Source organism: Castanea sativa, chromosome 11 (genome assembly GCF_040712315.1).
Source record: "Castanea sativa cultivar Marrone di Chiusa Pesio chromosome 11, ASM4071231v1".
NCBI classification, from domain to species: domain Eukaryota; kingdom Viridiplantae; phylum Streptophyta; class Magnoliopsida; order Fagales; family Fagaceae; genus Castanea; species Castanea sativa.
The window spans coordinates 69902290-69929898 of record NC_134023.1 but is presented as its reverse complement, the minus strand read 5'-3'; the positions used below and the strand labels follow the sequence as shown (position 1 = coordinate 69929898).

At 33.1% G+C, this 27609-nt stretch overlaps 1 protein-coding gene across 25 annotated transcripts; it reads right to left on the bottom strand.

Moving 5' to 3' along the window:
- Positions 1-2385: 2385 nt before the first annotated feature.
- On the bottom strand, positions 2386-24229 carry LOC142617197 (disease resistance protein Roq1-like). Of its 25 annotated transcripts, none has more exons than XM_075789944.1 (11): positions 11443-12118; positions 9724-10849; positions 9284-9562; positions 8356-9165; positions 7254-8251; positions 7025-7094; positions 5723-5830; positions 4889-4955; positions 4740-4793; positions 3300-3457; positions 2386-3040 (listed from the first exon to the last, which is right to left on the bottom strand). In XM_075789944.1, exons 1-5 carry the CDS (start codon positions 11892-11894, stop codon positions 7340-7342), a joined length of 3579 nt encoding a protein of 1192 aa, XP_075646059.1. In that variant the 5' UTR covers positions 11895-12118; the 3' UTR covers positions 2386-3040; positions 3300-3457; positions 4740-4793; positions 4889-4955; positions 5723-5830; positions 7025-7094; positions 7254-7339. The 25 variants fall into 25 exon arrangements, 21 of the variants coding, with proteins under 21 accessions (XP_075646059.1, XP_075646060.1, XP_075646058.1 ...); XM_075789945.1 differs by having other exon boundaries at positions 7053-7094; XM_075789943.1 differs by having other exon boundaries at positions 7069-7094.
- Between the last annotated feature and the right edge of the window lie 3380 nt (positions 24230-27609).

Genomic DNA, 27609 nt, shown 5'->3' with positions numbered 1-27609 from the left:
TTTCTCTCCAGCGAATAACAACTAAAAATACAAAAAAATTGCAGACTATAAACTCAATACCCAAACAGAAAAACACAAAAGAATTAACCCTCATTTTTTAAAATAAACATAGAAAATTAAATTTAAGTATACCTCAACTTGATAGTTAGACCTTGTAGCTGATGTAGATATCGATGGCTCATACAGAGGAGGAAGCTAACAACTCATCGCCATTAAAGTTGATGTTGGCCTTGAACTTGGGCCTGTGTTCAGACCAATTTGCCTCTCGCAGAAGAAAATGGATAGGAAACAGAGTGTTGACTGAATTACTGAAATACAAAAGAGAGAGAGCAATGAAGCCAATAATTGAAATTAGCAAAACCCATTACAGGGATTTAAATCCATCAATCTGAGCTAATCATTTAGAAGAAACACTCTCAAACGAAACATGAACAAAGTGCCCAGACTTGTATGACTAAGAAAATGCAAAGGTGAAATTTCTGATGTAAATACCTGAAGTGAATCATCCACATTCTGTCAGTATTTTTGAACTCTTCTTCAAGAAAGAGACGGAGGAGGGAAGAGAAAGCCGTCGTTATGAAGTTTTGAAACCGTGAAAGATAGGAAGAGCAAAAGGAGAGGAAATAGTAATGAGGTATGAAGGAGTGATTCATTTAAATAAGGAGAGGAAGAGACGAAGGAGGGAAGAGAGAGGTTGGCATTAGAAAGCCAAAGGTTTGAAGTTTTGAAACTATCTTTGGAAGAGAGAGATGTTGGCGTTAGTCAAGCTAAAAGGTCTGAAGAAGAAGAAAGGGTTGGCGTTAAAAGAATAATTGAAGAAGAAGAAGGAAGGTTTGGATTTGGACCTTATGGTGGACAGCAACATAAAATTCATTTTTTGGGCTTTATGCTGGACATAATTGAAGCCATAAAGATTGGGCTTTATGGTGGAGATATGACTAGAAATCATTTTCTTTTTAATAATATATAGATTAGGGAAAAATTTTAGTAAAAGTATTTTAAAATTATCGGAGAAATTAAGAGGAAAAAAAATGAAAATGACATAATGTGGTTCAATGAGAGTGTAGCAATATTAAATGTTACGTTTCAGTTTTTAGTAATATATAAATTGATTAATTTTCTTGGTTTTTTAGTCTTACTTTTTACTTTTTCCCTCACTTTCTCTTTACCAATGCACATGTCAATCCCACTATGCCACATTGCACCGCACACCTTTGCCCATGCCGCTACCCACATTCGCAACCAACTACTACCAAACAGCTTTTAGTAATATATAAATTAATTAATTTTCTTGGTTTTTTTAGTCTTACTCTTTACTTTTTCCCTCACTTTCTCTTTACCAATGCACACGTCAATCCCACTATGCCACATTGCACCGCACACCTTTGCCCATGCCGCTACCCACACTCGCAACCAACTACTACCAAACAGCTCAGGTATGGAGGAAGAAAATGAATATAAAAAAAATGTAATTGTTGCTACAATGCCAATTATGTCTGGATGACTAGTGTAGCTTGCATAAATATTTGTTATTAGGTTGCTAGTCCAATGTGGGTCAATTTATTGGGCTTTCTTGGCATATTTGGGCTGGACTAACCTATTGAGTAGTCAAATGCAAATGCTCTTACCAGTACTTCTATGTTATTGCATCCAATCCAGAGTCATTGAGTCTACTACTTGAGTTTACACTAATGTTATTGCATCCAATCCAGAGTCATTGAGTATACTACTTGAGTTTACACTGCAAGCCGCATAATGTTTATTGAACTCATATATGTAAATGAAACGATCCACATTAAGACAAAAATGACACAATTTTTTACAGTTTTTTGATAATAAATAATATACAATTTGACAAATAGGGTAAATTTTGACATACTGGGCCACAAGTATAAATTGTTTGAGTTGTTGTTCTTAGAGATCCAAAAGGCAGAAATGCCAAAGAGGTTATATATGTATAATGCATTGGGTGCAAACAACACCCACTTTGCCATTTTAGCATGAAATTTGCTTATACTTACTGGTACTCTGGTAGTATTATTATTTATTTATTGCTAGGTGAATAAAAGAGATAGGTAGACAAATTCTACAAACATTAGCCCAAACACACTTGGGGGTTGAGCCCAAACCACCTAAAAATAAGTTTATAAAAGTCGAATGACAATTTTTATTATTATTTTTATAATTTGTAAGTACAGGATGCCTTAAAAAAGTAAATCAGTGTACAAGTAATTGAAAGTACGTTCAATTACTTTTGTCTTCTAGTTTTGGGTTATCCCAAGTCTCAAGCCTAGAGAATGATAGTGACAAGTTAATATTTAATATAAACTTAGTTACTTTTTCATCAATGAAGCAAGACAGTAAACATCACCATGCAGCTGCAGGTACTCCCAACAAAATCAAACTGACTTCCTATTAAAACCTTGAACACTTGAAAATGATTTGGGTATAAATATAACAATCAATCAAGCAAGAAATTCTATTCCAAAAATATTTTTACTCTAAAATTGGATCTTATTTACATTGACAAAACTCTGAAACCAAATCTAAATTATATCCCAATTTGACAAGCAAACTAGATGTCCTGTCAAACCATTCTCAATAACCATTTCCTCGCTGCAAATTTTGTGGCCATTCTCTCATCTTCTAAGAGTTCAAAATCCCTCCAAAAAGAGCTTCTCATCTATTTCTGGAACAATTTGAAATGTTGTATCAATACATTCTATTCAATTGAACTCTTTGTCCTTCCCGGTACCCACATTTGTTTTGACTACTCATGGCCTTTCCTCAAGTGCTTCTCGTATCTCTCCCTTGATGATCTATGAAATTTTTCAGAACATGCTGAGTCTTAAGAAGTTGCAGACTTTCATTTTTCCCCTGATAAGATATTTCAAACTCCCTAGCTGGATATTGCATATCCCAAGTTATCGTCAATCCCATCCAAAGGCCATTATTGTTGACCTCCATTTTCATGTCCAAACGAACTTGATCTTCCATTCTGACTTTCATTACCATAAATCAAGCACAAATCCAAATGTTCCTGCAAAATGTCATTTTTAAACGAAAGCTACAAAATATTATCCAGTTCATTGATTATTATAGAATCAATATGATCATATATTCTTCATCTCATGTTTCCCAAAAAAACACTCAGTTTACTAAATGAGTACAGAAGTAATATCATTTCATCAAAGGGGAAAAATATACAAGTTTGTATGCTATGCTTTGGGGTGCTCTTTAGTGATAACTAGAGGAAAACCCTTTATCCAAGCAAAATTACTAATGGGATAGAATGGCACCTTGATATAAGCTTCCCAAAGCTAAACATCAGCTGCCACAGTACCACTGTTTTGCAAATTTCATCCCAAGAAAAGCCATTCTAATTGAGGAGACTTGTAATGCCTGTATACTCTTTCATCATGCTCATTATTGGCAAAGGATTGATCATTCTCTTCACCTAAAAGAACCACACAAATATATAAAAGTTAGTGTAATGACTTGAACTTTGGGGCTTTGCTCTACTTTCTCCTCCTCTGTCTTCACCGCCCCTGCCCCCCGCCCCCCCCAGCCCTCCTTTACAACTATACCATTTTATCTTATAAATCTTAAATTTCACAAACGGTTCAAAATCATGGCAGAGCCTCACTAGATGTTTCTGCTTTATTATATTTATATTAGATGTCTTTGCATATATACCATCTATTAACAAACAAATGATATAATTGCCCATATTTGTGTACATAATGTCACAGATGTCTTTCATTCTAAGTGACACCTGAATAACAAAAGTATAAGAATATTGTACACAACTCAGACAATATCTTCATGATCTAATGGGTCATTTTTTATTTTATTTTTATGGTAAGTCATTTCCTGATAATCCTTGTCTGAACTGAATTGAAATTTGACTCTCAGTTTTTTTAAACACCATTATATTGAGAACTACATAAAACACACAAATAACTTAAACCAGAAAATCATGCCACTCAATTTGGGTACAGAATCAAAGGTAAGTAGTATACAAAAGGGCCCCTTAATTAAGATCATGTCTAGCCTATTGAACTACAAGAAATAGGAGAGAAGCGTATCACATAGCTAGTGCAAAAGAACAAGATTTATTTCAACTTCAAATAGAAGCAGATAAAGCTTCATGTTAAGTGATAACTTGTCTTAATGCATGATTACAAATAGATCAGAGACAAGGCTCCTCCACCTTCCATATCACTGACTTGCTAACATGATTACAAATGCATTTGCAAAAAACAATATTAAAGCCTTGTAATAAGAAAATTGAAAAGGGAATTATTCAGGATGGTAAAAATTGGGATCCGAGAAAGGGCACCACCTTCTTTTTGCTCTGACAAAGGGAATTAGGGAAGGACAAGAAAATATATTGGATAAAATAACGTCTTTTTTCTCTACAATTTTGCAAATATTTGATACTTTGAACAAAATCAAACACATAAATGGAAATTGCACTTCAATTTATCATACATATAAACCACCTATATCAGCATACTAAAGTAAGAAAGAAAATAAGTAGTTAAATGCACTTTAATTTAATGTCCATATATATATATATATTGATAGAATTTAATGCCCATATTCTTCCTTAATGCAGAAATTTCTCAATGCAAAGAAGCAGAAAACTAAGATAACCAAACTAAGTTAAATTTCCAATAGAAGATGATGCAGGGATCATCTATAATGAAGTTTGAAATTTCAATTTCCTTTCCCACCTGAAACTCAATAAGATTGCCTCTTACTGCTCTTGCAATCGTCCTTTTCAGCATCTTCATAACAAAAAAGAAACATAAGAGAAGGGCTATAGGATCCCCCGTACTTAATCATCTATAATGCTGTAAAGGCCAGTCGAAAATATGTTTACCAGATCTGAGAATGTCATAGTGGAGATACAAGCTAAAGTCCATTTTGACCAGCGAAATCTGAAACAACTACAAAGAAAATTACAAAATGTCATGCCCCTACGCATAAAACAAAAACAAATTAGGACATCCAGACTCCAAACCCAAAACAACATGCATGTATCTCAAGCATCACTCTTCCCAAGAACCACATATTATTGGCTACCATGTGATTGATGTTTCCTGTTTTTGATCTGACACAAGGAAAGTACTGAATTTTTAATCAAGTTCAAGTCATGGAATTCCAAATCTTGCAAGATTATGTGATTGATGTTTCCTGTTTTCAGATATGTTCAATACAATCACTAAATGTCATCCTTTGTTGAGAAGCACATTTTCTTGGATGACTTCCAGACTTTTATATTGCACTCCAAGCTTTCAATGTATTTTATATTTTTCTGCCATGCTTGATCTTTTGAAAATGTTGCTTGTCTTTATGCTGGAAACAATGACTAATAATATTAAAAAATAAATAAATAAAAAAGGGGTACATTTGCTTCTTTGTTGTTTGTTATAATTGGGCTTACAAATATACTATTTCTCATCAAGAATCTGTCTTTTTTAGTGCAATAAAAACAGGATGGCTCATGGTTGATACATAAACAGGTGTGTACGAGATAGAGAACCTAATATAATTTTATGCCCCTCAAATGAATATTATCATTTAGAATCATATGTATAATACTTAGATAAACAATAAATATCTTCTGGTATGTAATTGAAAAGCTTAAAATTTCTCAAAAATCAAATCAACAATAAAATTATAAATAATGAATGGAAAGAAGAAGAAGAATCACCAACTGCAAAAATGTTCTTTCTATTTTCTTTTGTTATCTTCTTTGAATGGATCAAGTCAATAAAATTGTCCAATGGACCTTAAAAAAAACTTATTTCAAGTCCTCAGCCTGCAAAGACAAATATAGACTTTTACATTGATAGTAGAGAGTGAAGAGATCATGTAAATGCCTATAAAATGAAAACTTTGCACGCCAAAAAAAATTGTAAGTTCTTAGACTGCAACAATTGAAGGAAAGAAAAAACAGGTGTAGCCATGAGTTTATAGGCAAACAAATTAAGCAGAAATGTATTAAAAACATGTTCAACTGGCAAAATACCGATTCGTGCATAAGGTTTCTCAATAGATAGAAGCATCATTGCACACAAATTTAAATATCTGATTGGAAGCCAACTTCTAGGAATGATGGTTGACCAAGGGCTGAATTGCTTATATTTTTACCCTTCAAAGGAATAACTTGTGTGATTATATTTATCATATAAATACAAGAACACATGATACAAGAACAAAAAAAAGAAGACTTTTACATAAAAATTCGAGACTCAGAAGATCATTTAAATGCCTATAATAAAACACATTGGACAGCAGGTGAGCATAACAGAAAATAATATACACTGAAACGGTGTTGAAAACAAAATTGTATACTTGAAAAAAAATCTTGTTCTGGGAAGTCATGAGATCTTAATTATGGTATGTTCGTTCAAAAGATCTTAATTTGTTCTATTATGGTATGTTCGTTAAAAAGATCTTAATTTGAAATGTTTTAGAGTTATTTAAAATTTTGAAACTTCAGAAAAATTCTAAATCAAAGTAAATATAAATCTGTCAGTCTGTTATAGGCTTGTGAAAAGAAAATCTTACAGACACCATTATATGAAACCAACATCTTGATCAACTTGCTAATACCTTGATTTTCATAAGCAGCTTTTACAAACACACACACACACACACCAAAATTCAATGAGTGAGAGCCCAGGAAATTATTAGAGAATTTAAAAACATTAGGAAAAAAAAATGCAGCAATAGTCCAAAGTCCAAACCATAATAAAAAAGAAGTCATAGACTTAAAAAATGTCTATTCCAACAATACTAAGGAATCATTCCCTACAAAATTGTAAAATCAGATAATAATCTTCACCTCTATTTGGCGGCCAAGGAAAAGAATAACATCAAGTTGAAAGTTGATTGAGAAAAATACAGAATAGCATATTACCAAATGTATTAAAACAGAACATTTTGTGAGATAATACTGATAACCAAAAGAATAAAAATAAAAACAAATCATAGTTCAGCAATGACAAACCAATAAAAGAAGCAACAGCAAGCCTTACTAAGAGTGATAATAACCTTAACCTGGTGTTGCGCTCACAAGGCTTGACAAGAACATTGGCATTAGGTTAAGGAACAACACATATAAGACAAGAAACAACAACAACAATTGACTATTAACAAATACCAAAAATTAATTAAAACACATTTTAATTTGCAAAAAATAAATAAATAAAAGAGAGAGCGAGAGAGTGAAAGCAAACCTTGCAGCGAGTTGGGAAGAAACGGCGTCATACCACTTGCAAACATTGGGGAAAGAGTCACCAAAACGGCAGCGTATACCTTGATGTCATCCTTGGTGAGATTTGTCTCCGGAAACATAGGATTTTCCGGAAAGAAACTCGTCGAGAGATTTGAGGCCTGATTCGGTGTGGAGATCTGAGAAAGTGATAGCCATTGGATTTGGATTCGATCTGATCTGAGTTTGAAGTTGAGTTGAGCTCAGTTGTTTAAACAAAGGAAATTGTTGTTTAAACAACGTTCCAAAACGTGGCCTCACTTTTCTTTGTCTTTTTTTACTCTTTCTTTTTACTTGGGGCGTCACAAGCTGGGCCACTGAAGATGAGCCCAAATCAAACCCATCAACATTTGATGAGTCAAATGCCAAACCTAAGTCCGATCCATTTTCTGTATACATTGGAAGTCCCAAACCTGATTGCAAAGAAAGGCAATTGCATTCTACATGGACTCCTATCTTTTCAACGATCGGAGCACGACCTCCGGAATGATCGAAAATTTTACAGAGGATCTGAACATGATTCCGATCAGTTAGTTGCAAGTCCCGAAATAGTTCCTGCAATGAGCTCTGAGGTCTATAGCAAAAAACCAGATGCCTAGAGCATTCATATGTTAAAATGCATTTTCTTTCAAGCGTTTGTTCACTATTATTGATGGAAACGAAGACGTGATAACCAAAACGATGCTGATAAACTTGTGTTCCAAAAGCAATGCAGAGAGCAATTATTGGAAATTCGGGACCAATCCAGAATGATATTAAATTTCCATCCCTTTGATGGTTGAACCAATTTGGAATATCATTCTCATCTCCTGATACCACAAAACTATATTCACAAAGGCGGTATTCCGTCCGTTTGATGGTTGAACCAATTGGAAGCATTGTAGATGAGTGTGGAAACATTAACATGTCGCTTATTACACATGGTGGTAGATTTAGCGGAAGCCCTATGATTTCTGGAAGCAGCTGCATGCAATTAGCAAATTCAAAAAGTTACATCTTAGCAAATCATGTAGTATTTGTGAAGGTAATACAAATATTTTCTTAATATCTTTAAGAGAGAGATATACCTGAAAGAATGATTGTAAATCCAGCGAGTCGCATTCTTTTACTTCTACACGTCTTATACTATGCGGAAGCCTTGGAATTTCCCGTAACTCATTGCAACGTGTAATAATAAGCGTATGTAATCTCTCATATCTGCTCATGCTTTCTGGGAGGGTGACAACTTCGCTGCTGTGGATGCTTAACACTTCCAGTGTGAAGGGGCAACAATAATTCAAAATAAATTCTATTTCGTGAATTTCAGTGTAAATAAGTTCTAGTTGTTTCAACATTGGAAAAACATTTTTGGAAGAGCAACGAAGAGAGTTGCACACTGGCTGTCTATCAATCTCCACATTCTTTGGAAATATGACATTGCCAATAAATTGAAGCGCCTCTATATGTTGTAAATTATAGATGCTACCCGGAAGATGTGCCTCTCCTGAAATCAGGCCTACATGTAAGCGCTTAAGCCCAATCAAATTCCCAAATGACGGAGGTAATTCTTTAGTAAAGTTCCCCACAAGAACTAAATATTTAACACCTTTCATTTCGTGCAAGATATTTGGGAACTTCTTAAGCGTCGTGCAGCCCACTAGATTAAAAGATGTAAGAGATTTCATCGTGAGACAATTCGGAAGAGTTTCAAGTTTATAGCAACCTACAAGGTCCCACACTTTAAGCTTATCAAGACGCCCTACGGAGTCATCAATCTCAACTAAATTTGAACACCCCTTAAGTATCAAGTTCGTTACGTTTGGGGTCATTGATAAGTCAGATATTTTCGTAATCAGATTGCAATCACTGAAGTCCACATGTGTCACGTATTCTAAATTCTGTAGAAAAAAAATTTGAAAGTTAGAACATGGTTTAATCTTTAAAGAAGTATATATAAATAAATTTAAAATTAAAAACTTTGATAAAATAATAATTTATAAATGCTAATGATCATACCTGCTTGACTACTGGTTCCTTGAATAGGATAAATGGCAAGTTGAGCACAACCAGCTTTTTAGGAAAAAAACTTGGTGACCACAAAGAAAATGGAAAATCATGCCAATCAAGCAATCTTAATCCATTGGGAAGACATTCAAATGGTCCATTGCAAAAACGTACATTACGAATCAAAAGCAATCTAAGATTTTTCATCTTAGAAAATTGTGCCTTTATTTGCACCTCTACTGGTTCTGATTTACGCGGCCACAATATTATGCTTCGAATTTTATTTGAAACCTAGTTGAACAATAGGGTAAGTGAATCACCAAAACATATAATAGTTAATAAACTTTAAACAAAAATAATATTCAGAATAAATAAATAAATAAAGGGAAAGAAGTGTAATACATCTCTCATGTGAAGTAAAGGGAGGAAGTGTATCAAAATAACATACATACCATATCTTCAATTAATTCATCAAGAGCTTCCTCATCATAACACCATAGTCTGCTACGTTCTCCAGGCTTTTGTAGTGCTTCTTGTCGAACAATGTCCATTCCCATTTGTTGTAATAAGTCATGCATCGACAAATAATAATTATTTTGATTAGTAGTCAAGAGACACTTACCTATAAGATTTTGAATACCAAATACTGGGTATAAACCACACGCTTTTAGTACATCCTTAATCATATTATAACGCATGTTATATCCCTTGAAGAAACATGCAATATCAAGGAAAATAGTCTTTTCATCTTCGGTTAATCCTTCATAACTTCTTTTTAGTATATTTCCAATACCTTCATCAAGATTTTTTTCATACCAGTCTAACGCTTCATCCCAATAATCTATAGGTTGCCCACACAAATACCCACCCATTACTTTTAGAGCTAGAGGAAGGCCTTTGGCATAACTTATAGCTTGTTTCTCAAGTTCCAAATAATCTTCAGGGACTTCGTTACTTGGGAAGGCATGCTTACGAAAGAGTTCAATAGCTTCATGTTCATCTAATCCCTTAACCCCATAGTCATAGGTTGAAAGACCATTTCGATTAGCTAGCAATCTTTTATTTCTTGTTGTCAAAATGATCCTACTTCCAGATGCAAAGCATTCACATTGTCCGAGCAATGTTTCTATCTGGTCGGCATTATCCACATCATCAAGAAAGATAAGAAACCTTTTTAGGCGAAGAATTCTATTTATCCTTGTGGTTCCTTCATATAGAGTACTCACCCTCAAATTCTTATCCTCTGAGATACCCTTAAGAAGTGTCTCTTGTAAATGGATTTTGCCTTGTTCTGTCTTTGACCACTCTCTAACATTCTCTACAAAACTTTTTGCTTTGAAATGATTTGAAAACCTATCATAAATAGCTTTTGCAATTGTAGTTTTGCCTATTCCACCAAGGCCAGTGATCCCTACCATGCGAACATCATTTGATTCAATAGCTAAAAGTTTTGCTACCGCCTCCACGCGAGAATTTATTCCAACCAGCTGCATTGTAGCATCATTTGATGGCATCTTAATGAATTTAGAATTTGAGATCTCTTTAACAATTTTTTCGACAAGTTCAGAATCAGTGCAACTGTCATTCACAAAGCATTTAATTAACACATGTAACAAGTTGGACTATGAAAAATAAATAACATAAACTGAATGCAAAACCTTTAATTTTTACATCACAGTTGAAACGTTTTTAGATGAAGTAAGCGCATGTAACTCATATTGAAAATTTTTATTTAATTCATTTTTTTGGGTAGCAATTAGCTTTTGGGATGAAGTGGCATTAAAAGTCCACTTAGATGACAACATAATCTTATTGGATCTCACTACATGCTTAGAAAAAATGAAGTAAGTTTTTTTTCTTTAAAATTTTTCCAAATATTATGAGGGATGAAATTCCTAATATTAAGTTCTTTTATTTCCATCTTTAATCTATAGCTAACTAGCTTAGTATAAATGATTCTTCTCCAAAAAAAAAAAAAAAAAAAAAAGCATTGTATAAAAGATATGACAAGAAAATTTTACATTCATAATTTAGTAAAATTTAAAGAGAAAATAAAAGCTAAAAATTAATTCTAGTTGTTGTTTAATTAACAATAAAATTTAATGGACATCACAAAACCATTAAAACTCCTGAATATCAACAAACAGGAATACTTAGTAGAATACAAATACCTGTTTTTGTCGTCCCAGCCAGAAATATTGGCTGCTTTAGTTAGAGCATCCCTCCACTTTTGTACCTTCGTCTTATCTTCAATTTCTTTTTCAAGCTTAGTCAGCACTCTTCCAAAATCCCCTTTTTGCTTACGAACTTCAGATGGATCCACTTGATAGAAAATTGGTAGAACTTTTTTTGTACACTCAATAATCTTAGCAAGTTCATCCAAACACCAACTAGAGGATGCATAGTTTTTAGAAAATACAATTACTGATACACTTGAGTTTTCAATGACTTTGAGAAGCTCTTCAGAAATGTTTTCTCCCCTAGTGAGATTATCATCAATGAAGGTTTGAATACCTTGTCGAGTCAGAGCCTCAAATAAATGGCTTACGAAACCACGACGAGTATCTTCACCTCGAAAACTCAAGAAGACATCAAAGTTCTTGAGTTGGTGAGATGAGGCCATTGGGATTTATGAGCAGAAGGATGAAAAGAGTTGAAAGGAGGAGGAGAAAGAAAGCTGTGAAAGCGCTGTCAAAATAAAGTGAGGAAAGTGAAGGATGAATTAGGAATTGAGGGTTAGTGAATGGATGCAAGAGGCTAGAATTTCATGTAAGTCTCGCTTTCAAAAAGTGACATGCACTTTACATGAATTGCAATATCCTGGAAGTTTCTGATTAAAGCCCAAATTAACTCTTTAAACTTTCAACGAACCATGCCGGGTCATTGTCGTCGATCAAACTATGTGAAACACGTAGATGTCCCTCTTCCACGCAATCTTATATTGCTGTTCCACTAACTTTTTTTTTTATTTATGGGAATTCCACTAACTTTAAATCATGTTAAAGTTTCACCGACTTTGTTAAAGTTAGTGGAAGACTAAAAACTTAAAGAATTTTTTATAGTCTTCCGAACATGAAACAATATTTTAAAGTTTTGTTCATGTATAAGTGGTGGTCCTGGAGGATTAGACTAGAGCCTTTAGATGATAGGCGTAAATATATTTTTGGTCTCTATATTTTAGGATCATTTTTATTTTGATTTCTACATTTTTATTTCACCACTTTTAATCCCTAAATCAATTAACGCGTTTTATTTTGGTCCTTACCGTTACTCACTTAACAGAAATTGCTGATGTGGCAAACGGCGTCTACTGTTGGCACATTAAATGCTGATGTGACCAATAAAATAATATTAAAAATGTCACGTCAACTTATAAATTAAAAAAAATATTTATTAATTTTAATTAATAAAAAATTAAAAACAGATGGTTTAAAAAAGAAATTAAATTAATTAAATTTAAAAAAAATTATTTATATCATGTTCTTCCCAAACATCAAATCCACAAAACTCAAATCATCCTTTTTCAGATCTAAGGGGTAGAGGAAAGGAATCGAGCTCGCGATCGAAGCCTTCTTCAGAGACAGAATCATCGCAAGGCGGTGGAGGCCACGACGAATCGAAGTGCGAAATACTGTTGTGGAGCTGTTCTTGTTGCGAGTAAGGACTATGAGTTGTTTTCAAATGGACACTTAAATTCATATAGTTAGCTCTTTTTATAATAATTTAATATTTTCCGTAAAAATGAGTGAATAAATAATCACATTTGGAAATAATTATAAAATAAACATCATGATTCAATATTTTATAAAATAAAAGTCTAAAGTTTAATATGCACAACTATATGACTTCAAATTGTCAAGGGCGGCGCTAGTCTATATTCAGGGGTTCAAATGAACCCCTTGACTTCAAAAAAAAAAAATATATATATATATATATATAATTTTTTTTTGTTAGTTTAATACTTTAATTTATTATTAAAAATATTTTTGCACACCCTAAATTAAATTTTGCACATCTTTATTACAAGTATTTCAAACTCTAAGAGTAAAGAGTAAGTATTTGTGAATTGTAAGTATCACTCTTTTTTATAAATTTAAATTATGTGTGTGAGTGTGTCTAATATTGATTGTGTCCATTATTTTTTATTGTAATGCTATTTGTGTAAATTATGATGTGTGTGGACGTTTGTGTTTGTCCAAGCATTTGATTGGTTAAGTAGACACGTAGTGTATAATTTTATGTATGAAATAATTTTATATATGAATGAGTGTGGTTGTGTGTGTCAATAATTAATACAAAGCTAATGAGTTTAGTTTAGTCATTTAGTTTAAAATATTTTTATAAAAAAATAACAAATAGATAATAACAATTGCATAAAAATAAAAATGTTAGATAAACTTAACAAAATAAAATAGTCATAGGCGCATAGTTACCCTCATTGGCAATAGATACTCATAATGAACTATCATATAACAATTAAAAATTTAAGAATTTGTAGAAGAAAATTGTAAAACTTCATGTATTATTTTTTTTTTTTGTCGATAACTCGATATATTCAAGTTCTTTTTTTATTAAAATTTTTTAATAACCCCTCTAAACAAAATTCCTAGAGTTGCTACTACAAATTGTTACAATTTAATCATCGTATGAGTTTGACGAAAACGATAGAAGCTATACATGAGGTTTATAAAACCATATACATGTTAACTATAAATTAAAAAATTATTAGTTTACTTTCTACTACACATGTAAAACTTGCATGATTATAGACTATATAAATATATACAATATTGTACACATTTATACTACAACATTATATTGTACACACTGGCGTGCAATTGTGTACAATTTACATTAATAGCAGATGAAAATTAAACTAATAAATTGTCCTTATAAATTTTACTCATTTAAAGTCTACAGAGAGAACAATAAAGCATCCGATGATACTTTTCAAGTCTTGACATAAAGTAGTGTGGCCTGTACCCATGGCCCGATCCCACCACCTGATGCAAATTTCTTCACTGAAAGAGCACGATCACGTGCGAAAAGTAGCTTTATATATGTAAATAATTGATTTCTCATCGAAAAAAACGAAAAAGATGGGGAACAAAATCCACTACCAAAAGATACTGCTACCCTACCACCGTTGATACAAACTGCAATTGACTGACTCAAGGTCAATTAGGTGTTAAATTCTGGTCCACATATATTTGATGGATGTGATGTTACTTGGTAAAGACCAATTACATGGTAGTATATAATTTCAAAATGGTTAGGTGAGTTGTCTTTTACTCACAGAGCATCTTCTTGTTCACATATGACCTTGCCTTAGTGGTCCACTGATTACGTTAGGTTGGGTAATTAAGCAGTATTTTTCAGGATTAAGTGGCATACCAGAGAATAAGTTAGATCCGGAGCTGGTGTAAAAGACACTGTTTATACCAACTAATCCTGAAGCGACACATCAGCCAACAAATTTAAACTCAATACATCTTATTACATGCAATTATAACCTCAAATATTCCTCAACCACGTTCAAAGCTTCTTCTCCAAACGGCAAACTAAAGGAAAACTTTGCTCCTCATCCTCACACCGGACCTTCATTCCGCCGTATTCATCACCGGAGTTGTTAGTCTAATATTACAATCTCAAGGTTAATTTTCTCATGATTTGATGATTTTCTCCTATTTTTAATTTCGAAATATCAATGGGTTTGGGTTTTTTTGGCCGTCAATCACTTGATTTGGTATGGGTTTTGCTGTTTTTCTTATTGGATTATTAAATCTTATTTAAATTTCCTTTATTGTCGGTTTAAATTGCAAATCATTTCACTGCTAGCAATGGAACCAAATGCCAGTACTGCATGGGAGACATATATGAGCATGCTGTGAAGTTTACTATAACTTTAACAAACTATAGCTTTTTGTTTGGATAACAAGAGCATGAACCTGCATGCCAACACTTTAGGTCCTGGTCCTCCTGGAGGTTGGGGCCAAATGATGTAATTCTAGTTAGCCTCTCCACTATTTGAAAGGTCTAAAATATTTTCTGGTAATCAAAAAATCTAATTTAAAGAGGTCATGCATTGTAGCCATAATTTCATAAAATAGTGGTCGTAACTGTATTGACTTTATTCATGGTTTGAAACTTTCAGAAAAGAATTGGAATAAGTTAAAACTCTGTTAGCCAAGTTGTAATGCACAGACTTAATTATGTTTAGTTTCAACCTCCAAGTATCCATAAATGTCTTTTTTTAATGTGATTTTTCTGTCTAAAATCGAGAGAAGAAAGTGGCTTGCTTCTGGCGCTGCTATTTGAAAAGACAAAACGAAGCGTCAAAGCCTCAGTGTAGTTTTGTAGCGTTATTCATACAGATCTAACTTCTAATACTCAACAGCAGCAAAGAGTGTACTTTTGCAGTTACGGAAGCAGATGACAAACTGCGTTTTCAAACTTTTGGTTATAGGATTATAATTAATCAGTGTAGTCCTGAAACTTTAAAAATAGAATTTCAATCAAAACCCACTCTGTTAATAATTTTTAGGCTAAAATGCATTTTAGACACCTTCAAAGTTTAGAGTTGTATCCACACATATAAGAAGTAATTAAAAAAACAAAAAATTCCTTTAGTATTATATGGTTAGGCTGGGATGAATAGACAAACTAGAAATCATATAACTTTGCTTCTCCTTCTTGATCACTACAATCATAGGTAATTCATATTATCAATATGCAATTTCAAGAAAATGATTTTTTTTTTCATATTAAAAAAAAAATTGGCATCTAAACCTCTTTGAGTAGCTATTATATTGCACATATGCATTTCTCATCCCACACACACCAGATTATCATTACAAATAATTATTTTATTAATTTATTTAAGCCCAAAAGCTGAAAATATTCAAATTCAACGGACTAAAATGGCAATTATTCAAAGTTTATGAACTAAAATGACAGTATTTAAACAAGAAAAAAAAAAAAAAAAAAAATCAATCATAGACCCCCTCAACTAACCTGTGGGTCAATGTCAACTCTCTCTGCCTCCCTCTCGCTCTCTCTCTCTCTCTCTCTAACTCTCTCTATCTCTATCTAGTTTATGGGTGCACACCCTCCCTCTTCAGTCAATCCACACCACAGTCATCCTCACCCACTATCTGTCTGCACCACTCTGCACTTCCCTCGTGATCCCCCTTCTGTGTCTTGCCCTTCACAACACGACATTAATCTATAGGGCCCAGTTGGGTTGGTTGGGCCTCCCTCCACTCCCAAAACACACACGCGCGCACAAATACAACAAAAACAAAAACACATAAAAAAACAGAAACCGTTTTCTCATTACTACTACAAATATGAAATAGCCGCCCATTTTCTTTTCCAAAAACAATTATAATATCCCACTCCCAATCCCACATTCTATTTTTTGATTTTGATCTCTCACCTATTCCCCCATTGACTCATTCCATAAATACCCAAAAAAAACAAAATTAAAAAATAAGTTCTGATCAAACACATAAATCAAACACATAAACAAGGGTCAGCTGTGGGGGACAATGATTTTTGCAAATATTTGATCTGATACTTTGAACGAAATCAAACACATAAATGGAAACTGCACTTCAATTTATCATACGTATAAACCACCTATATCAGCATACTAAAGTAAGAAAGAAAATAAGTAGTTAAATGCACTTCAATTTAATGTCCATATATATATTGATAGAATTTAATGTCCATATTTGTTCAATCATCAAATTCCAAGCAACCTAAAACAGAGATCCTTGCAGCTATGAATAAAGTAAATTTCGCATGGGAAGAGAACCTACCTTACAGCCTACAAAGCCACCAATTCATCTTCCGCTCAAACCAATTCACTTGAACCCATATTCTTTTTTAATGCAGAAGTGTCTCAATGCAAAGAAGCAGAAAACTAAGATAACCAAGGTCAGTTAAATTTCCAGTCGAAGATGATGCAGGGATCATCTATAATGAAGTTTGATATCTCAATTTCCTTTCCCACCTGAAACACAATAAGAATGCCTCTTGCTGCTCTTGCAATCATCCTTTTCAGCATCTTCATAACAAAAAAGAATCATAAGAGAAGGGCTATAGGATCCCCCTTACTTAACCATCTATAATGCCGAAAAGGCCAGTTGAAAATATGTTTACCAGATCTGAGAATGTCATAGTGGAGATACAAGCTAAAGTCCATTTTGACCAGCCAAATCTGAAACAAATACAAAGAAAATTACAAAATGTCATGCCCCTACGCATAAAACGAAAACAAATTAGGACATCCAGACTCCAAACCCAAAACAACATGCATGTATCTCAAGCATCACTGCATCACTCTTCCCAAGAACCACATATTATTGGCTACCATGTGATTGATGTTTCCTGTTTTTGATCTGACACATGGAAAGTATTGAACTTTTAATCAAGTTCAAGTCATGGGATTCCAAATCTTGCAAGATTATGTGATTGATGTTTCCTGTTTTCAGATATGTTCAATACTATCACTAAATGTCATCCTTTGTTGAGAAGCACATTTTCTTGGATGACTTCGAGACTTTTATATTGCACTCCAAGCTTTCATTGTATTTTATATTTTTCTTCCCTGCTTGATCTTTTAAAAATGTTGCTTTTCTTTATGCTGGAAAGAATGACTAATAATATTTTAAAAAAAATATAATAAAATTGGGGTACATTTGCTTCTTTGTTCTTTGTTATAATTGAGCTTACAAATATACTATTTCTCATCAAGAATCTGTCTTTTTTAGTGTAAAAAAATAGGATGGTTCATGGTTGATACATAAACTGATGTGTATGGGATAGAGAACCTAATATAATTTGATGCCCCTCAAATGAATATCATGATTTAGAATCATACATATAATACTTAGATAAACAATAAATATCTTCTGGTATGTAATTCACATTCCGGATACATGTGCTAAATTGAAAAGTTTTGAATTTCTCAAAAATCAAATCAACAAGTAAAATTATAAATATTGAATGGAAAGAAGAAGAAGAATCACCAACTGCAAAAATGTTCTTTCTATTTTCTTTTGTTATCGTCTTTGAATGGGTCAAGTCAATTAAATTGTCCAATAGACCTTAAAAAAACTTATACCAAGTCCTCAGCCTGCAAAGACATATAAAGACTTTTACATTGATGGTAGAGAGTGAAAAGATCATGTAAATGCCTATAAAATGAAGAATTTGCACGCTAAAAAAAATTGTAAGTTCTTAGACTGCAACATTTGAAGGAAAAATAAATAAATAAATAAAAAACAGGTGTAGCCATGAGTTTTAAGGCAAACAAATTAAGCAGAAATGTATTAAAAACATGTTCAACTGGCAAAATACCGATTCGTGCATAAGGTTTCTCAATAAATAGAAGCATCATTGCACACAAATTTAAATATCTGATTGGAAGCCAACTTCTAGGAATGATGGTTGACCAAGGGCTGAATTGCTAATATTTTTACCCTTCAAAGGAATAACTTGTGTGATTATATTTATCATATAAATACAAGAACACATGATACAAGAACAAAAAAAAAAGAAGAAGACTTTTACATAAAAATTCGAGACTCAGAAGATAATTTAAATGCCTATAATAAAACACATTGGACACCATGAAACGGTGAGCATAACAGAAAATAATATACACTGAAACGGTGTTGAAAACAAAATTGTATACTTGAAAAAAAATCTTGTTCTGGTATGTTCGTTCAAAAGATCTTAATCTGTTCTATTATGGTATGTTCGTTAAAAAGATCTTAATTTGAAATTTTTTAGAGTTATTTAAAATTTTGAAACTTCAGAAAAATTCTAAATCAAAGTAAATATAAATCTGTCCGCCTGTTATAGGCTTGTGAAAAGAAAATCTTACAAACACCATTATATGAAATCAACATCTTGATCAACTTGCTAATACCTGGATTTTCATAAGCAGCTTTTACAAACACACACACACACACCAAAATTCAATGAGTGAGAGCCCAGGAAATTATTAGAGAATTTAAAAACATTAGGAAAAAAAAATGCAGCAATAGTCCAAAGTCCAAACCATAATAAAAAAGAAATCATAGACTTAAAAAATGTCTATTCCAACAATACTAAGGAATCATTCCCTACAAAATTGACTATTAACAAATACCAAAAATTAATTAAAACACATTTTAATTTGCAAAAAATAAATAAATAAAAGAGAGAGAGAGAGAGAGAGAGAGAGAGAGAGAGAGTGAAAGCAAACCTTGCAGCGAGTTGGGAAGAAACGGCGTCATATTACTTGCAAACATTGGGGAAAGAGTCACCAAAACGGCAGCGTATGCCTTGAGAAACTCGTCGAGAGATCTGAGAAAGTGATAGCCATTGGATTTGGATTCGATCTGATCTGAGTTTGAAGTTGAGTTGAGCTCAGTTGTTTAAACAAATCAGACCATCGCTTTTCTTTTTCTTTTTTTAAACAAAGGAAATTGTTGTTTAAACAACGTTCCAAAACGTGGCCTCACTTTTCTTTTTCTTTTTTTACTCTTTCTTTTTACTTGGGGCGTCACAAGCTGGGCCACTGAAGATGAGCCCAAATCAAGCCCATCAACATTTGATGAGTCAAATGCCAAACCTAAGTCTGATCCATTTTCTGTATCCATTGGAAGTCCCAAACCTGATTGCAAAGAAAGGCAATTGCATTCTACATGGACTCCTATCCATTTAACGATTGGAGCAAGACGTCGGGATGGAGCGAAAGGTTTACAGAGGATCTGAACATGATTCCGATCAGTTAGTTGCAAGTCCCGAAATAGTTCCTGCAATGAGCTCTGAGGTCTATAGCAAAAAACCAGATGCCCAGATCTTTTATGTTTGAAAATGAATTTTCTTTCAAACGTTTGTTCACTATTATTGATGGAAACGAAGACGTGATAACGAAAATAATCAGGATAAACTTGTGTTCCAAAAGCAATGCAGAGAGCAATTATTGGAAATTCAGGACCAATCCAGAATGATATTAAATTTCCATCCCTTTGATGGTTGAACCAATTTGGAATATCATTCTCATCTCCTGATACCACAAACCTATATTCACAAAGGCGGTATTCCGTCCCTTTGATGGTTGAACCAATTGGAAGCATTGTAGATGAGTGTGGAAACATTAACATGTCGCTTATTACACATGGTGGTAGATTTAGCGGAAGCCCTATGATTTCTGGAAGCAGCTGCATGCAATTAGCAAATTCAAAAAGTTACATCTTAGCAAATCATGTAGTATTTGTGAAGGTAATACAAATATTTTCTTAATATCTTTAAGAGAGAGATATACCTGAAAGAATGATTGTAAATCCAGCGAGTCGCAATCTTCTACTTTTACATGTCTTATACTATGCGGAAGCCTTGGGATTTCCCGTAACTCATTGCAACCTTTAATAATAAGCGTATGTAATCTCTCATATCTGCTCATGCTTTCTGGGAGGGTGACAACTTTGCTGTTGTAGATGCGTAACTCTTCCAGTGTGAAGGGGATACAATAATTCAAAATAAATTCTATTTCGTGAATTTCAATGTCAGAAAGTCGTAGTTGTTTCAACATTGGAAAAACATATTTGGAAGAGCAACCAAGAGAGTTGCACACTGGCTGTCCATCAATGTCCACATTCTTTGGAAATATGATATTGCCATAAAATTCAAGCGCCTCTATATGTTGTAAATTATAGATGCTACCCGGAAGATGTGCCTCTCCTGCAATCGGGCTTACATATAAGCGCTTAAGCCCAATCAAATTCCCAAATGACGGAGGTAATTCTTTAGTAAAGTTCCCCTCAAGATCTAAATATTCAACACCTTTCATTTCGTGCAAGATATTTGGGAACTTCTTAAGCCTCCTGCAGCCTATTAGATTTAAAGATGTAAGAGATTTCATCGTGAGACAATTCGGAAGAGTTTCAAGTTTATCGCAATATCCAAGGTCCCACACTTTAAGCTTATCAAGACGCCCTACGGAGTTATCAATCTCAACTAAATTTGAACACCCCTCAAGTATCAAGTTCGTTACGTTTGGGGTCATTGATAAGTCAGATATTTTCGTAATCAGATTGCAATCACTGAAGTCCACATGTGTCACGGATACAAAAATCTGTAGAAAAAAAATTTGAAAGTTAGAACATGGTTTAATCTTTAAAGAAGTATATATAAATAAATTTAAAATTAAAAACTTTGATAAAATAATAATTTATAAATGCTAATGATCATACCTGCTTGACTACTGGTTCCTTTAATAGGATAAAAGGCAAATTGAGCACAACCAGCTTTTCAGGAAAAAAACTTGGTGGCCACGAAGAAAATGGATAATCACGCCAATCAAGCAATCTTAATCCATTGGGAAGACATTCAAGGGGTCCATTGCAAAAACGTACAATACGAATCAAAAGCAATCTAAGATTTTTCATCTTAGAAAATTGTGCCTTTATTTGCACCTCTACTGGTTTTGATTTACGTGGCCACAATATTATGCTTCGAATTTTATCTGAAACCTAGTTGAACAATAGGGTAAGTGAATCACCAAAACATATAATAGTTACTTTATAAAAAAAAAAATATTCAGAATAAATAAATAAAAAAGGGAAAAAAGTGTAATACATCTCTCATGTGAAGTAAAGGGCAAAAGTGTATCAAAATAACATACATACCATATCTTTAGTTAATACATCAAGAGCTTCCTCATAACGCCATAGTCTGCTACGATCCCCAGGATTTTGTGGTGCTTCTTGTCGAACAATGTCCCTACCCATTTGTAGTAATAAGTCGTGCATCGACAAATAATGATTACCTCGATCAATAGTCAAGAGACACTTATCAATAAGATTTCGAATACCACATACTGGGTATAAATCACAAGCTTTCAGTACATCCTTAATCATGTTATAATGCATGTCATATGCCTCGAAGAAACATGCAATATCAAGGAAAATAGTCTTTTCATTTTCAGTTAATCCTTCGTAACTCCTTTTTAGTATATTTTGAATATCTTCTTGAGGATTTGTTTTATAACAATCTAACGCATCTTCCCAATATTCTGTAGGTTTCCCACGCAAATCACGACCCATTACTTTTAGAGCTAGAGGAAGGCCTTTGGCATAACTTCTAGCTTGTTTCTCAAGTTCCAAATAATCTTCAGGGACTTCGTTACTTGGGAAGGCATGCATACGAAAGAGTTCAATAGCTTCATCTCCATATAATTCCTCAACCTCATAGTAACAGGTTGAAAGACCATTTCGCTCAGCTAGCAAGCTTTTATTTCTTGTTGTCAGAATGATCCTACTTCCTAATACAAAGCGTTCACATTGTCCGAGTAATGTTTCTATCTGGTCGGCATTATCCACATCATCAAGAATGATAAGAAACCTTTTTAGGTGAAGAATTCTATTTATCATTGCGGTTCCTTCATATAGAGTACTCACCCTCAAATTCTTATCCTCTAAGATACCCTTAAGAAGTGTCTCTTGTAAATGGATTTTGCCTTGCTCTGTCTTTGACCACTCTCTAACATTCTCTACAAAACTTTTTGCTTTGAAATGATTTGAAAACCTATTATAAATAGCTTTTGCAATTGTAGTTTTGCCTATTCCACCAAGGCCAGTGATCCCTACCATGCGAACATCATTTGATTCAATAGCTAAAAGTTTTGCTACCGCCTCCATGCGAGAATTTATTCCAACCAGCTGCATTGTAGCATCATTTGATGGCATCTTAATGAATTCAGAATTTGAGATCTCTTTAACAATTTTTTCGACAAGTTCAGAATCAGTGCAACTGTCATTCACAAAGCATTTAATTAACACATGTAACGACTTGGACTACGAAAAATAAATTACATAAACTGAATGCAAAACGTTTAATTTTTACATCACAATTGAAGCGTTTTTAGATGAAGTAAGCGCATGTAACTCATATTGAAATTTTTTATTTAATTCATTTTTTTGGGTAGCAATTAGCTTTTGGGATGAAGTGGCATTAAAAGTCCACTTAGATGACAACATAATCTTACTGGATCTCACTACATGCTTAGAAAAAATGAATTAAGTTTTTTTTCTTTAAAATTTTTCCAAATATTATGAGGGATGAAATTCCTAATATTAAGTTCTTTTATTTCCATCTTTAATCTATAGCTAACTAGCTTAGTATAAATGATTCTTCTCCACAAAAAAAAAAAAAAGCATTGTATGAAAGATATGACAAGAAAATTTTACATTCATAATTTAGTAAAATTTAAAGAGAAAATAAAAGCTAACAATTAATTCTAGTTGTTGTTTAATTAACAATAAAATTTAATGGACATCACAAAACCATTAAAACTCCTGAAGATCAACAGATAGGAATATGTAGTAGAATACAAATACCTGTTTTTGTCGTCCCAGCCAGAAATATTGGCTGCTTTAGTTAGAGCGTCCCTCCACTTTTGTACCTTCGTCTTATCTTTAATTTTTTTTTCAAGCTTAGTCAGCACTCTTCCAAAATACCCTTTTTGCTTACGAACTTCAGATGGATCCACTTGATAGAAAACTGGTAGCACTTTTTTTGTACACTCAATAATCTTAGCAAGTTCATCCAAACACCAACTAGAGGACGCATAGTTTTTAGAAAATACAATTATTGATAGGCTTGAGTTTTCAATGACTTTGAGAAGCTCTTCAGAAATGTTTTCTCCCCTAGTGAGATTATCATCAATGAAGGTTTGAATACCTTGTCGAGTCAGAGCCTCAAATAAATGGCTTACGAAACCACGGCGAGTATCTTCACCCCGGAAACTCAAAAAAACATCAAAGTCCTTGGGTTGGTGAGATGAGGCCATTGGGATTCACAAGCAGAGAGATGAAAAAAGTTGAAAGGAGGAGGAGAAAGAAAGCTGTGGAAGCGGTGTCAATATAGAAAGTGAGGAAAGTGAAGGACGAATTAGGAACTGAGGGTGAGTGAATGAATGCAAAAGGCTAGACTTTATAGTAGTCTCGCTTTGAAAAAATGGCACGCATTTTACATGAATTGCAATATCCTGGAAGCTTCCAAGTAAAGCCCAAAATAACTCTTTGAAGTTTCAAAGAACCATACCGGGGTCATTGTGGTCAATCAAACTATGTGAAACACGTAGATGTCCCTCTTCCACGCAATCCTAAACAGTTGTTCCACTAACTTTAAATCATGTTAAAGCTTGATTGACAGAGAGACAAATCCAGGGGCTCCAGCGGGTTTGACAGAGAGAAAACTTGTTTGAAAAAAAATATATTATTTATTTTTTGGGCAAATTACAAATACAACTAAATTTATTGTTTTTGGGACAAATTTCAACTAAAATTTATTTTTGTTTTTGTTTTTTTGAATTATTTTAGTTTTAAAAAAATCAAAATTCTTTGTCAAAATTGTGATGAGATTTTTGTAATTTTTTGAAATTTGTGTGAGTGAAAAAGTGTGTGAAAAAGTATATAAAAGTTGTTTAAAATGTAAAAATGTGAGTTTGGAAGTGTGTACCAAACACGCCATAGAATTATTTCAGTTTTTGAATTATTTGTTTTGGTTTTTGATACATTAAATTTTTTTTTTACTAATTTACAAGCTGATATGGCAATTTTTAAATGACAAATAAATTTTTTTAATATTATCCTAATGAAAAATGATATGTCCACAACATTTTCACAACATTTTTACAACAAATCTTAAGTAGCAGGTTGTTACTGGTTGTTATTGTTGGGGCAAAAAAGTAATCTTAGTGTTAGATTCAAATTTGAACCGTTAACAACTAACCACCTGTGATTTGTTGTAAAAATGTTATGAACGTATCATCTCTCTTATTCTAATAGCTACATCAGCATTTATTGTGCAACAACGCACACCGTCTGCCACGTAGGACTTGTAGTTAGTAAATTGACGGCAATGACCAAATTGGAAATAATTTTTTGTTTTCAATGACTGAGGTAGGCACAAAAGTGTAATTTTGCCGTAAGTTTATAATAATAAAAATTATAAATTAAATTTATGGTGAGACTCACAATTCATATAAGAGAATGAAAGTCCGCATATATGATACTCTTGAAGTATTAAATAATTTTCCTAGATTTTGACTTTAAAAACCAGACTTTGCCAAGTGGCACTTAAAATTGAAAGACTCCCTACGTTCTTCTAGGAAGACTTTTCTATTAAGTGCCACATTAGTTTACTCTCTCCTAAACCTGTCTTTTGGAATGCCTGAACTTTGACACAATCTCTTCTAACCTCTTAACATCTATTTTTATCTCCACTTTTTCCCATACATTTGATCATTTTGTTATGAACTCATTTGGCCTAAGCTATAGGGTTTGTATGGGTTGATAATATTTAGGCTCTATAATAGCATTTCTTTTATTTATTTTTCCATAAGGGTTATGTCAATAAGAACAAATTACTAGATTCACCAAGTGTTTGACATAAGGCTTCTAATAAGAATTTTATTTTTTAATTCTCATTTGAGTCTTTTTTTGTTTCTATATAGATAAATCTCCTATGTTGGAGCTTAATTAATACTCTAAAACATTGAAAGAGAATTGCATGGTTAGCATATGCAATTAGTGCTTCCTAAGCCCAACACATTTTTTCTTTTGTTTTGCTCTGTGACAATTAGTGCTATCTTTATTTAACTTCAATTGAAAAGAGAAGTGAATTGGTTCAATGGTTTTTGCTGAAAGCAATTAAATAACCTGCATCCTTTCAATTTCAAAAAATATGTTAAAATTCCATTTTTTAAGAGGCAAGGTGGAAGGTCAAATGCAAAAGTTGCTCTAATAGAGCGCCATGTGACAAGACTTTATACTCTCTCCCATGAGGTCTCTACTTTTATATATATATTAGTCGCATGTCTGCGTGTTGCGTATAATAATTTTTTTAGGATGATCTGATTAAATGTTTTATTAATACTATAATTTTAGTTATTAACCATTGGTTTTTCATTAGTTTTTAAGTTAATAAAAACCATAAATATATCTTTTTTACCTTTACACACACACACACACACACACACACACACACACATATATATATATAATGTGAATCTTTACACATACCTTTAAGAAAACTCTATATATTCCACTTCTTTGGATGCGTAAAATTATAAATTATTACTGCATAATGATAGCGACTAACTAATTTTATATTTTTTTAGTAATTTCATTTGTAATGCTTCTTACCATTATCATATATTTACTAACTGATGATTTGCATAACAAAGATGTTAAATGAGAGGTAGCATTGTTCATTAGATTTTCAAAAATAATAGTGTATGGAAATTATATATATATATATATATATATATATATATATATATATATATATATTGTGGGGGGTAAAAAGATCCTGATGGGAATGTGGGCCTTTTGGGCCGTGTTAAGGAAGGCCGACCTGCTCCTGGGTTTAGAATTTGTTAGTACTATGGGTCGGCCCATATGCCGAGGATCCGAGGATCCAGCCGAGGGTGAACTTACCCTCGGATGGACACCGAAGAACTCGGGATTTCATAGTAAAGATTAGGGGATGACACGGTTAAGACCAATGGTTAAAAGGGGAACCCTAGAATGCCCCGAAGCACGGTGTTGGAGAAATGTCAAGGATAAAGGTTGCCACATCCGCATTAAAGACTGCACCTACTACCCCGCCGCATTAATGGGGAAGTGATACCTGAACAGTGGAAGGGAAACTTCTGGTTACTATTCAAAGGCACTGAGAAAAGAAATATCTAGGTTAAGGGGGAGATGGGACAACACGTGTACAAAGTATCAAAGAGATGAGTATTTAAGGGGCAACCTAGAACACAAAAAGGGGGACGGACTTTTTGTAACCTAAAAGGAAAAAGAAACAAAGAGAAATATATAATATAAGAACAACTCTCGGCTTACATCCGAGGAAGCTGATTTACAATATTCCTTATTGTTTCCAAGTACTTGCAATCTTTAGTTTGTCATTTAATCCTCACACACTTCTAACCTGGGTTTCAAGCCCACACTCTACAACTTCATATTGTTTAAGGCTCATTGGGCCTGAGCCCATAACTGTTCTTGGAACCAGGTGCAATTGTGCACTTACATATATTATAAATAAGGTTAAATGAAATGTGAAAAAAGAGATTTTAAAATTTTCTGACTTATTTCTTATGTAATTTCTACTATTATCAGAGAATATCTCTTTTTTAGTTATGATTAATATAGTTCCCATAGTTTTTTAAATTTAAATTTAGTACTATAATTGTATTTAATTGTTGATTGTTGATTTAATTTTTTAAGTAAATCTAACGGTTTATTTTATTACACTGTAAAGTTTTTAAT